The sequence below is a fragment of the Onychostruthus taczanowskii genome, unplaced genomic scaffold, assembly GCF_017590055.1.
Source record: "Onychostruthus taczanowskii isolate IOZ18803 unplaced genomic scaffold, ASM1759005v1 scaffold51, whole genome shotgun sequence".
Taxonomy (NCBI): domain Eukaryota; kingdom Metazoa; phylum Chordata; class Aves; order Passeriformes; family Passeridae; genus Onychostruthus; species Onychostruthus taczanowskii.
In genome coordinates, this window is record NW_024502680.1 from 3,742,996 (window position 1) to 3,755,434 (window position 12,439).

At 56.3% G+C, this 12,439-nt stretch overlaps 2 protein-coding genes across 3 annotated transcripts; one reads left to right on the forward strand and one right to left on the reverse strand.

Moving 5' to 3' along the window:
• Positions 1-3,238: 3,238 nt before the first annotated feature.
• Positions 3,239-4,821, reverse strand: FBXL12 (F-box and leucine rich repeat protein 12). Of its 2 annotated transcripts, none has more exons than XM_041416318.1 (3): positions 4,642-4,821; positions 4,266-4,338; positions 3,239-4,043 (listed from the first exon to the last, which is right to left on the reverse strand). In XM_041416318.1, exons 1-3 carry the CDS (start codon positions 4,752-4,754, stop codon positions 3,270-3,272), a joined length of 960 nt encoding a protein of 319 aa, XP_041272252.1. In that variant the 5' UTR covers positions 4,755-4,821; the 3' UTR covers positions 3,239-3,269. The 2 variants fall into 2 exon arrangements, with proteins under 2 accessions (XP_041272252.1, XP_041272253.1); XM_041416319.1 differs by having other exon boundaries at positions 4,415-4,783.
• Positions 4,822-8,509: 3,688 nt separating this feature from the next.
• On the forward strand, positions 8,510-12,388 carry ESPNL (espin like). The gene is made up of 2 exons (XM_041416313.1): positions 8,510-10,752; positions 10,787-12,388. The coding sequence occupies exons 1-2, from the start codon at positions 10,528-10,530 to the stop codon at positions 12,050-12,052; spliced, it is 1,491 nt and encodes a 496-aa protein (XP_041272247.1). The 5' UTR covers positions 8,510-10,527; the 3' UTR covers positions 12,053-12,388.
• Positions 12,389-12,439: the final 51 nt, after the last annotated feature.

The window sequence follows — 12,439 nt, forward strand, 5'->3', positions numbered from 1 at the left end:
TTAAAGGCTGCAAGAGGAGAGTGACTGCCACAATTGCCTTCCAAATTGTGGTTATCACCAGTAAAGGAGAAGGTCAGTGAACACTGTGCTGGCACGGGTCCCATTCGAGACCTGTGTTGAAACAATTCCGTTTAGCTTTAGACTCGGAGATTGCAGTAAGGGAGAAGGTCAGTGAACACTGTCTGTGCTGGCACGGGTCCCATTCGAGACCTGTGTTGAAACAATTCCGTTTAGCTTTAGACTCGGAGATTCAGCAAATATTGTGGTAGAAAGCTGAGAAGAAAAGTACAATACTGCACCACTGTGTTTGGCATGGCTTACAAGAGGCAAGGGGCAGCTGCAGACCAGCATTGGTTCAGCAAGCTGTTGCTGTCTCAACATTTAACTTACATCCTGTGAAAAGCGACTCTGGAGTCATGAATTTTCCTGCTCAGCCTCATGTACCATCACATTCTTTCACTCTCCAAAACCCAGCTTCAAAACTGTGGGTCCTAAACCAAAAAGTAAGCACTGGCCTTCCCTTTCCCCTTGCAATCTCACAGAGTCCAGTTACAAAACTAAGAATGTTCAGCAGTTCATACCCTGGAAAAGGTTCTAGAGGAGAAAGGCCATGCTGGAATTTGCTTTTCTTTTGCAGCCTATAAACTGCCCAGCCAGCAGTGAGACGATTCCTTCCCAGCGATATGCAGGATGACATTCCTTCAGCCTCGAAGATTCAGGATCCCCAACGGAACCCCTACACCAGCTGCTCCCACACGAGCAGTGCCGGGACAGAAAGGGCGTGAGTTACCTGGCCGCTGTCAGCGCTCACAGAGCACGCCACACGATGGCGGTGTGTACTTGCAAAAGAAGGAAATTCGCCTTTTCTAGCTCTAAACCGCCCAAAATGCAGATCCAAATTCAAAATGTCACTGCTCTCAAACTGAGTCAGGACAGAAAGATTTCACTGACTTTTCCCTTCCAAGAACAAACCCCTATTTGCACCATACTCAAAACTAACTCCTCTGTGCTAATAATTTTTTTCTCTCATGGAGTCTGGCTACAAACTTGAAAACCATGGGCAAAAGTGTAGCTGACAAAAGTGCCAGTTGAGAAAGCTGTCGCTGGCCATGGAGCTGCACCCACACACCCTGCTGTCAGCACTTTCCTCCTCAGCTCTGTGCACCATCGGCATCCTTCAGGCTCTCAGAGTCACGAGCCAAACAGAAGGCACAAGCACTTGGCTGAGAAAACAAAATGGATTTGGATCTGATAAAACACCTGGGTATGAATATTAAATATATACATGCATGAAATCGTGGTACATGTGTGTGAAGAGGCAAAGGAGCAGCTTGGTCACTTGCTGCAGTGATTGATAACCCTAAATTTTATGGTTTCTCTGAGTTTTCACCTTGAGGGCTGTGAACTGCTGCTCCTCTCAGGATGCTATGAGCAGGTTCGTGTCCTGGCTTTGCTGAAGGTTTAGCTGTCTCTGTTGGACATTTATTATGTATTTTTAAAAACATTTGGGCTTTGATGTAATGATGTGTATATGGACACTGAGAAGGTGGGGCTGGGGGAAGAAACGCTCAAGGCAGCAAAAGATGAAATGAACTGAGTAGAAACCCCTTGAATTTGGAAATCAGAAATAAAGGTCAGGAATGGCCCTCCAAAGAGCTTCAAGCAGGTCTGTGGGGAGGGTGAGCAGAACCAGAACTGCTGATTAAAGACCTTTCAGTTGTTTATTCCCCTAATTTGCCCATAGTAATCCAATATTTACAGTTCCCCTCCTGCTTCCAAACCTAAACCACTCCACTTTGCACCATATCAATTTGTAATTGCTGTTCCCTGTTTAGCAGTTAGTTAATGGAAAACTGAATGACTGTGGAGATATTAAATTCTGTTGTGCCACCAGGATTGCAAAGATCCTGCTGCAAAGATCAGAACACTGAGGTTCTTGCTGCCTCTCACTGCTCCTTGACTGACTGATGGATTTTTACTGGTTTTGATTTAACCTTTTCCTGTTGTGCTGTCCCTCCCCATCCCAGAGAGTGCTGGAACAGGGAATGCTGGAGGTTTTAATAAGACTGATTCCACCAGTGTTAATCTCCTTGTCTGGGATAAACACAGAGTGGTAGTTACTAAGTCAGCAGCCTTGGGATGCTTTCCAAAGAAGAGCTGGAACACTTTCCCTTTGGATATTTGCCCTGAAGCTACCCCAAGACTGGGTTTAGGAACAAAAATGAGGCAAGGGCACAAAGGCCATGTGACAGCAATGAGGATTTCAATACATGGAGGGTCACTGCCATCCAGGGCCATCTGAAACCCAAAGGTTTATTGCATGTGCTGTAGCTGAATGGAGGGCAGAGGGTGTTTGGGATGAAAACTGAAAAGGCTCAACTGAGGCATTATTTGTCCTGCTCTGTTTCCTGTGGGACACTCGTGTCACAAGGAAGGCTGTCCTAAGGGGCAGGAGAGATGCTGAAGCAGGTTAAAAAAAACAAGTCCTAAAAACAAGGATTCAAATGAAAGTTAAAAGCTTGCAAGTTTTTTTTTTTTTTTTAAGCTTTTAAAAAATTTGCTTTCAAATATTGAATAAAAATTAAGAATAACAACATAACATTAAGGTGGTTATCTGGTGCTAGGATATTGGGGGATGGGGGAGGAAGAGGATGTGAACACAGACAATAAAAGGTGATGAGAAGATGTGGATGTTACCAGCAAAACCCAGAGGGAACAGCAGCCCCAGCAATGCCTGGGGGCAAATGGGATGTCTGGCTTTTGGGACCAAGTGTTCAGGAATCCTCATGACCAGTCTGACAGGTGACTTGAAGATCTGAATTTGAAGGAAAGGAGAAGGAATTGGTAATTGTGAGGTTTTGGCTGCCAGGTCTGTTTTTTCCATGGCAGAAGGGTGCTTCACTTCACTCCTTGAATTCTCCTCTCATTAAGCTGCTGTCTAATCCTCAGCAGTGGAGAAAGAGGAGAAGACAGAGCTTAAACTTATCATCACCCCAGCCAGTTTTTGGTCAGTGGGGTTCCCAAAGGCTGGGTGTGCTTCTCAGCTTTCCTATCAAAAGCTTGTTTAAAAACTTATTTACCTGACAAGCTCTTTAACATATTTATGTGAAAAAAACATAATATTTTAAGGCCAGTGGGAATTCCGTCCCAAAGCTACAGGAAAACAGGCTTTTCAAAAAAAAAAAAAAAAAAGCTTTTAAAAAAAAAAAAAAAAAAAAAAAAAAAAGCAGCACTTCAGGTGTACTAAGGAAGGATAGAACTTCAGGCTGTCACAGATTGTGAGATATGGTGCAATGTGGGAAATTCTCCTGAATTTTACCAAGGAGTTCATCTTCAAAGCAAGTGCCACCTAATTTGAGACGGTTCAGGCGAGGCAGCACTTGCAACAAAGCGATAACAGTACCAAGGGAGACCAAATCATAGAGGTCGAGGCACAGGGTCTCCAGGTGCTCCAGTGTCACAATCGCAACCAGCCCCCTGTTTGTCAGGAAGTAGGCATTGCTGATTTCCAGGTAGCGGAGCCGCTTCATGTGGCGCCCGATGAATACCATGGCGGCATCGCCGATGATGCAGTGCCGTAGAATCAGGCGTTCAAGCGCTTCCAGGTGTGGAGCTGCTGCTTGGATCCCCATATCAGTGACGCGGTAAGTGCCGCAAAGGCTCAGCGTCTTCAAGTGGTTCTGTGAGGAGATGTCAAGAAGATGATGGTCAGAAAAGGTGGGAATGCTGTGGATAGCGAGGTGTTGTACCTGTGGTGGCGGCACCGAAGGGGAGACGCAGAACCAGGCATCGGGGATGTCGCAGAGGCTCAGCTCCAGCGTGGTGACAGAGGCGGGCATGCTCTCGTACGGGACATGGCGGAGGTCAGTCTCGGTCAGGCACAGCCGATGGAGCTGGGGGCAGCGCTTCCGAAGGCCAGCCAGCAGTGCCGGCGAGAGGAGCCGCTGCTTGCCGCCGGAGCGGGGCACGCCGCGCATCCGCAGGGTGCACAGGCTGTCGGGGAGGCGGTGGCGCACCAGGTGCCACAGCGTGCGGCGGGTGATCTGCGGGTGAAAGGGCCGGCTTCCAGGGACGCCGTGGGGCAGGGCAGCCCTGGCGCCGTGGGCCGGTTCCCCCCCGTTCCCTCAGCGTCCGCCTGCAGCGGGGTGATCTGCCCCCCCAGTCAGTCTCTGTGCACACTGGGGTGATCTCGCCTCCCCCATCCCTCCTGCCCACAGCGGAACTCTCTCCGCCCCCGGCCCGCGGTGCGGACGGGCGGCCCGTACCCGGTGAGGGCTCAAATCCACATGCGTCCAGACCGCTCGGTCCTGCGCCAGCCGCTGCCACCGCCGGCACACCCTGCGGGGAGGCGATCGGCCGTCAGCGCCGGGGCGGGGAAGCGGCAGGGGGCCGGTCCCGCCCGGGGAGACCCTACCTGGCCGCTCGCAGCCGGTCCCGCAGCGGCAGCAGCGCCAAGACCTGCACCAGCACCGAGTCGGGCAGGGGCGGCCGCGCCGCCATCGCGGCCGTTACTACAACAACCCCGAGCGCGGCCCTGGCGACGCCTCAGCTCCGGCACCGCCAGGCGCGGCCTCGGAGGTACCGGTAGGCCCCGGTAGCTCCGCCGGGCTCGGCACCTCCCTGTTTAACCCCTTTCCTTACCGACAGCCCCCTCCCGGTGCCTCCGCGTTGAGCCGCGGTGTCTCGTCCAGTGCCGCCCGTGTCCCTGCTCGGTGCCTCTTGTCCCCGCTTCTCCGTGCCTGTTGTCCTGTCATTCCCCCCACCCCGGCCTCGTCTTGCCTGGTGTCTCTTGGAGGAGAAGAAGTGGCTTAGCACTGACCATTCCTGGCCCAGTCACTCTCCCTGACGTGTTGTTTCTAACACCCTGCTAATGTTCACATCATTTCCTCTCTGGATGCCCAGCAGGCCATTACAGAACGGCAACAGCTGTCATGGCTCTCAGAGAAGAGCCTGGAATATCTGCAGTGTGTAGTTGCAACCCAGGAAGAAGAGAATACAAAGTAATAAATTCAACTGACCTCAGGGAGATGCTTGAGCAGGTAAAATATGCTGTTCCTACCTCTGCAAAGCTTCGTTGTCCTGTAGAACACGACACATTTCACCAGACAGCACTTTGGAGTTGTCTGCTTGTTGTCTGCTGTGCACACACACTGTTGTGTTGTATTTTCTCTTTATTCTGACACCCCTTCATGGCCTTCAGAAGTGCACTTCACACTGATGCCACCTCCTTGCCCCAATGCCCCCAGAACACACTTGTCTCTCTTTTGTAGCCCACGCCAAGTGCTTTTTGCCCACATCTTATGGTTTTTGCCCACATCTACAAGCAGAGATCTCCTTGTCCTGATGTCCAGAAGTCATTTTGCTCCATTTGGTGGCAGGTTTCTGTGATCTTTTCTCACATCCATTGTGTAGGTGGAACAGGAAGGGAGAAGCCTGAGGAGACTTCTCTGAAAGTCTGACCAGCAAACGAGCTGCTTCTAAACAGGATCTTCCCTGGTGGGAGGAGGCTCTGGCCATGCAGTCGTGGTGGCAGTAGCAGCAATTGCCAGACTTGTCCCTGTACTTTCATGGCTTTGGTAACACCCTGATCTCCCTGAGGAGGTGAATCTTCACAGGCATCAGGGCAGAATACATGGAAGATTTATGTCAGTCAAGTACAGGATGCTGAGCTCTGGAAAGCGAGCCAAGACTGCTGCTGAAGCCACCAAGGCTGCTGAAGACTGCTGAAGGCTGTTTTCACCAGGAAGCCTTGGAGTCTGAACTTCAGTTGTGACAGAAAGCAAACTCAACTCCTCCCCTTGGGACTCGTGGCTGCCTGTGCTGTGGATCTACTTCTGCAGTTCAGCAGTGTGTTGGTTTTGCACAGCCTGAGTTTTGGTATGGAGATGGACGTGCTGCTGGCCAAGGCTGGGCCAATTGCCTCTGTGGTAGCAGATTTAAGAAGAAAATCAAAACAAAGGGGGATGCACTGTTAATTCTAGCTAGAGAAGAGGAGGGGGTGAGAACATGTCGGGGAAACAACGTGAGGACACCCAGGTCAGTGGGGAAGGAGGGGCAGGAGATGCTCCAGGGGCCAGAGCCGAGATTCCTCTGCAGCCATGGTGAGAGCCTGGTGAGACAGCTGTGCCCCTGCAGCCCCTGGGGATCCACGGGGGATGCAGAGATCCACCCACAGCCTGTGGGATCCACAGGGGATGCAGAGATCCATACACAGCCTGTGGGATCCACAGGGGATGCAGAGATCCACCCACAGCCCGTGGTACCCACGGGGGATGCAGAGATCCACCCACAGCCCGTGGGACCCATGGGGGATGCAGAGATCCATACCTAGCCTGTGGGATCCACGGGGGATGCAGAGATCCACACACAGCCACAGGCTGGAAATAAATCCCCCACAGACTGATGTCTATAGGGCAGGTGTTTGTTTATTTATTTATTTTTCATTAGTTATCCACCTGGCGAGGTTTTTTTCTTTTTTTTTTTTTTTTTTTTCTGGTCTATTCAGCATTAAGCTACTAGTTAACAATATACCAGCCATTACATTGTATAAAAAGTTATTTATGTCAGGTTATTAGGTATAAAAGTTATAATTCAGGTTATATAAGTGTAAAAAGCTATGATTCAGGTTATGTAGATATCAGGTTATATCAATATATCAGGTTCTATTGATATCCTATAACTTAAGTTATATAAGCACTTTGTAAATTTGGTCTAAGTTATATAGCCTATATAACTAATAATAGTTATATAGTCTATATTTCCTTACAACTGAGGGTCAGGATTTACAGCTCTGCCAGATTTTCTGCCCTTCAAAGGTTTTATACTCACATTTTCAATAGCAGAATGATTGCTGTGTCTTATTAATCCTGCCATCTAAGTCCTTCTCCAGGGAGAAATAGGGAGGTGGCAGCATTAAGCACCCAGCAGCCCATTTCTGCAGCTCTTTGGCTGGGCACTGCAGGAGAAATGTAGCAGCAATGCCCTTCTGCTCCCTGATCTTCATGGGACTTTTGAGCTCCTGCTTCATGTACAGCCTTTGGCAAAGAATGGGGCCCACCCAGCAGGGCTGGGTCTGCAGCCAGTGCCCTGGTATGGGGTGTGGGGTCATTCCTTCTTTTCCTGGGGTGTTCACTGACTGATTCCTCCTGGCCTCCTTTACTGCTCCATGGGCTTTCCAGCAGTGAGGAGAAATCTGGTCCCTGAGCACCCTTAGTAACAGAAGTAGAAAGCTTTTCCCAGTCCCTCTTACTTTATTCTCTTAACTAAGCATGGCTCTGTGATTTCAGCAGCAGTGCTTCTGCAAGGACACAGTCCTTGGGGAGGCTCCCAGATTTCATCAGTCTCCCACTGGCTGCCCCACAGGATCAGTTAGACATGAAACCTTCAACCCCTCATTCCCTATATTTCCACTGCTTTTGAGATATCAAAGATATGAAATATAAAAATAAAGTTTAGAAACCAAACCAAGAAAATGAGTCCCAGTTCTCTATAGAATGGCTGAGTCACCGGAAGATGCTGCAGCCTCAGGGACCTCAACAAGCTGGAGAAATGGGCTGATGGAACCTCCTGAAGTTCAACCAAGGGCCGAGCAGAGTGCTCCTGCTGAGGAGGTGCAGCCCCAGCACACGCCATGGAAAGCAGCTCTGCAGAGCAGGTTCTCTGCAGGTCCTGGTGGGTATGACTGGCAGGGAGTGCCTGGAAGGGATCTGGGCAAACACTGAGGTGTGCGGCCCACTGCCAGGTGGGTTATGTGCCACAGGATCTGTGGATGGGGGAGCTCCTGGGTGTGTCCCTTGGAGCCCTGTGATGTCACCACTCATGATCATTATGACACCACTTGCGTAACTATAACCACCAGCGTTGGGTAGTGCCAGAGCACTCAGGTTCTGTCCCATAGCAGCTGAGGAGCTTCCGAGTGCTGCCAGCATCTGAGGAGCCTCTGTGCTACCAGTGTCTGAGGAACCTCTGAGTGCTCCCAGTGCCTGAGGAACCTCTGAGTGCTCCCAGTGCCTGAGGAACCTCTGAGTGCTCCCAGTGCCTGAGGAACCTCTGAGTGCTCCCAGTGCCTGAGGAACCTCTGAGTGCTCCCAGTGACTGAGGAACCACTGAGTTCCACAAGTGGAAGCCAAGCCTTCGAGTCCTGCCAGCGGCTGAGAGCAGTCAAGTCCGGGAGCAGCAATGGCCGAGGTCAGGGAGGAGGCACCAGCGCCACGAGTCGTGCGGGTCTGCCGCATCTGCGTGGATTTCCTGCAAAGCCCCGCTGCTGCCGTGGAGCCCTGCGGACACGTGTTCTGCCACGCCTGCATCCAGCCCCAGGCTGCCCCCGACGCCGCCGCCACCTGCCCGACCTGCCAAGGGCCCATCGGGAGCATCCGCCTGCTGCAGGGCCATGAGAACCAGGCCCCGGTGGCCCCGCGTCGCCCCCGCCGCCGCCTCCATCCCTTCGTGGCGCGGTGGCGCCAGCGGCAGCAGCGGCACTGCTCATTCCCCGATGGGGACAGGGCGCCGCGCCCCCCCGGGCTCCAGCAGCGTGTCCAGAGGGTGTTGGAGGAGCTGGACGGAAACGGGCCGGGGCAGGAAGGTCCATCGTGGCCACCGAGGGAGCGGGCGAGAAGAGCTGGCCTCGGGACCACGTGCACCTCCTCCCCTGGATCCCATTTGATGTGGATCCTCCATGGCCCCTCTGAAATGAAAACCAGGATGCTAAGAAGGGCCTCGTCTGGTTTCTTCTGCTCCTTTGCTCATTAGTGCAGGACTGGGGGAGTGGGAGCTGTGGGACAGGGAAGGATACAGCAGTGGGAACTTGGGCAGAGGGTGGGATAAGGCTGAAGAACTGGTGGAGAGGGAATAATGTGGATGTTGAAAATGGAGGAGAGAGGCCATCCTTGGTTGTGTCTGCACTGCTTTGCTCATCCTTCTGGCTATGCAGCCGGGAAAGGGAAAGGGAGAGGGAGAGGGAAAGGGAGAGGGAGAGGGAAAGGGAGAGGGAAAGAGGAGTCCCCCAAGACTCTCTGAGCAGATCCTGAAGGGACCAGTGCCTGCTTTCCTAAGGAACAGGGTGAGAAAAGAGGCAGAGATGGAGGTTTAGGGCAGAACCTCCTCTCATACTCTTGTACACCCTTGTACTGTGGAGAGCTGAAATCCTGGGAGATGCTCTCCAGGCTGGGGGAGACAGCCCTGGCACAACCAAAAAAAAAAAGCCAAAGGGCTTTCAGGAAATTCCCCCCTCCTAAGCAAAGCATAACCTGCGCTCATGCTGTGGCTCTATTGCTGGGCAGCATAAGGTTATCCTCCCTATGAGAGCTGGGTGTCAGCCTGCACTGGAGCCAGGGAAGCTTGAGAGGCTGACTCTGTAATGGATCCTCGCCAGCTAATCGGTGTTTATAGGCTTAGATCTGCTGCTTCTTAATTTTATTCCAGCCCCTCGATTGAATTTCTCACATGTAAGTGAGCCCCACGAGTCCATCCTAGCCATATATAATGGATGGTGGTGGAGGGAAAGAACACAAATGTGGCTGAATGCCAGTAACCAATGCCCAGGCAGCGGTGCAGCAGAACCCTCTGCTGAACATCCCCCACTGCCAGAACCCGCCCTCAGTGGCCCTGAGCAGGATGTTTCCTTTGTCCCCAGCACCCGGCCTGGGGCCGTGACCAGCCTCGGCCATTCTCCATTGGCCCCAAGAGGAGGACAAGGCTTGGAGCCAAGTCACCAAGCCACTATCTCCAGGAACGGCGCCAGTTCCACCCACTGAGCCCTGGTGCTGCCACTCGATGCCCCATCAAATATTAATACAATGCTCAATGCCTCCGTGCCCTGCCCCAGCACTGCAGGGCTGCCCGAGCACTCCATCCTCCCCTCCTGCCCCATGTTGCTCACTGCTTCCCACACAGGGACTTCGGGGGTGCAGCCACACCACCTCTGGGTGTTCCCTGAGCAGGGCACGACAGGACCCAGCTCCCTTCAGCAGCCAGCTCAGCCCCCCGCAGCAGGTAAGATCGCACTGGAGTTGGGGGAATGGGCACCCCCATCCCCGAGGAATGCCAGCCTGTCACCCCAGGGAGCAGGAGAACGGGCTCGAGGCGTGAGATGCCTGGAGAAGGGCTGGCGGCCATGAGGGGGCCCCGGGCTCAGTCCTTGGCTGAAGGGGGATAGCGGGCAGCAGGGATTCCTCAGCTCCGTCCTGTCCTCTGAAGGAACCAGATCCACCCGTGGCTGTCCCCCGAGGAGGGTTCTCCCTAAGGTCCGGGGTGATGTGTCACCCTCAGCTGGGGGGCCCTGGCGGTGTTGGGGCCCACCTCCCCTTGCTGCCCTCCCCCAGGAGGAGGCCCGCGCCTCTGCCCCCAGCAGCCGCCCGGCCCGGCAGGGGATGGAGCCCGGCAGGTCGGTGCCGGCGGAGCTGAAGCTCCTCCGCAAGCCCTCGCAGCGGGCCAGGATCCCGGCGCCCTTCCTCGCGCACCCGGTAGGTCGCTGGCTCGGCCCGCGGCCCCCGGCTCGTCCCCTCGGCGGCCGTACCCCTTCGAGCCCCCATGACTCTGTCCGCACAGGACGGGGCGCCTGGGCCGGCGGGGCCCCCCAGGCCGGACCCCGCGGAGGTAGATGCGGAATCCCTGGTGCCCACGCACGATGAGCGGGGCCGGCTCATCCCCGAGTGGAAGCGGCAAGTGATGGTGCGGCGGCTGCGGGCCCGACTGGCGGACGAGGACCCGGCGGGAGGGCAGGTACGAGGGGCACGGGGAGTAGAGGGGGCGCGGGCTGTCGCAAGTCGCTGACCGCCTCTCTCCGCAGGATGCAGGCTCCTGGAGCTTCTCGCCCTCCCACCAAGCCGTGCTGGGCCCGTTCGGGGAGCTGCTGACCGAGGCAGACCTGCATCAGCTGGAGACGGCAGTGGAGAGCCTGCGGCTGCGGCGGCGTGGCGAGGTGTACCAGGGCGAGCTGCGGCGCCTGGTGCGGGAGCTACGCGCTCTCTTGCCCGCCCCCCTGCTCAGCATCTCCGTCCGCAGCCCCCCGCCTGCTCCGGGGCTGCCCCTGCCCCTCTGGTGCGGCCGCCTGGCCGGCGCCGTCAATAGCCTGGCCGCGCTGCTGGGCAACGCCGAGGGGGTGCAGGGTCCCCGCGCTGCCGGGGCCGCGCCCGCCGCCCCCTGCGCTCTCCCCGCCGCCCCCTGCGCTCTCCCCGCCGGCGGCGGGCATCCCCGGGAGCCAGGGGGCAGCCTGGCGCAGCGGGAGATCCGGCAGTGCGGAGTTTGTGTCCGCAGCCTGCGCGGTGCCTTCGAGCCCGCCTGGGGGGCCGCGGGGAGTGCGCCGGCCGGGGGCGGCGAGGCCGAGGCCGCCAGCGACTCAGGCATCAGCTGCGAGGAGGCGTTTTCCGACGGCGGCTCCCCGCGGCAGGGCAAGGGAGCGGGGCCAGAGTGGGGCAGCTTGAGGAAGGAACGGATCGTGATGCTCTTCCTGAGCCACTGGAGACGCTCCGCGTACGCGCCCTTACGGCCCGCCGCCGGGGACCCTCGGGAGACAGCGGGCAGCGGGGCCCGGGCCGCGGCCCGCCTGGCCCGGCAGAGAGCGGCCATCCAGAAGCTCCTGAGCGGCTGGCGGGACGCCGCCTCCCGCCGCCCGCCGCCGCCGCCCCCCGCCCGCACCCTGCTGTCCCCGGAGCAGTTCGTGTCGGCGGCGGGGGGCGGCCCGGCCGAGTACGAGAGCCTGTCGCTGGAGCTATTCATGCTGGGCTATTTCCGCATCTTGGAGCAGGACCTGTCCCCCGAGGAGCGCCGAGGCCGCCACCTGCTCTGTTTCGAGGTGTTTGAGCAGCTGGGCCGGCACGGCTGGCGGGCAGTGCGGGCTTTCCACCGCGCCGTCATCGACGAGATCGCGGCCGGGCGGCGCGGCTGGCGCGACGGCTTCGACGACATCAAGGCACGGTACTTCGGGACTCCGCACAGCCCGGCCCAGCGGCCGGGACAGGCCGGGGAGGAGGGGGACGAGATTTGTCGCTACATCGATCGCAGCTTCGCCTTTTGGAAGGAGAAGGAGGCCGAGATCTTCAGCCTGGAGGAGTGATGCCGAGGGGCTCCGGAGGCCGCGGGCTGCAATAAAAACCTTCTCCGTTCTCTCCCTGCTGAGCGAGGCTTTGCGGGGCGGTGAAGAGAGCTGCTAAGCCGGGCGGGCCGCCTCGGCAGCCCAGCTCCCCTCTCCCCGGGCGGGTGTTTCAGGCCTCGGTTGCCGCCGCGTGTTTACGGCTGAGATAAAGACCTATATTTATAGCGGCACCGGCAGTGCGAGCCGGAGGAGCGAGAGGGGCATGGCGGGGACCCCCTGCTGCCGATGGGGTGCAGGGAGGGTGCTGTGGGAGCTCGTCCCTCCAGGCTCGGTGCCCAGCCGACCCCTTCGCGAGGGGGAGGCTTTCCTAAAGGCAGCGACCGAGGATGGGCGGCGGCGAGAGCTCTG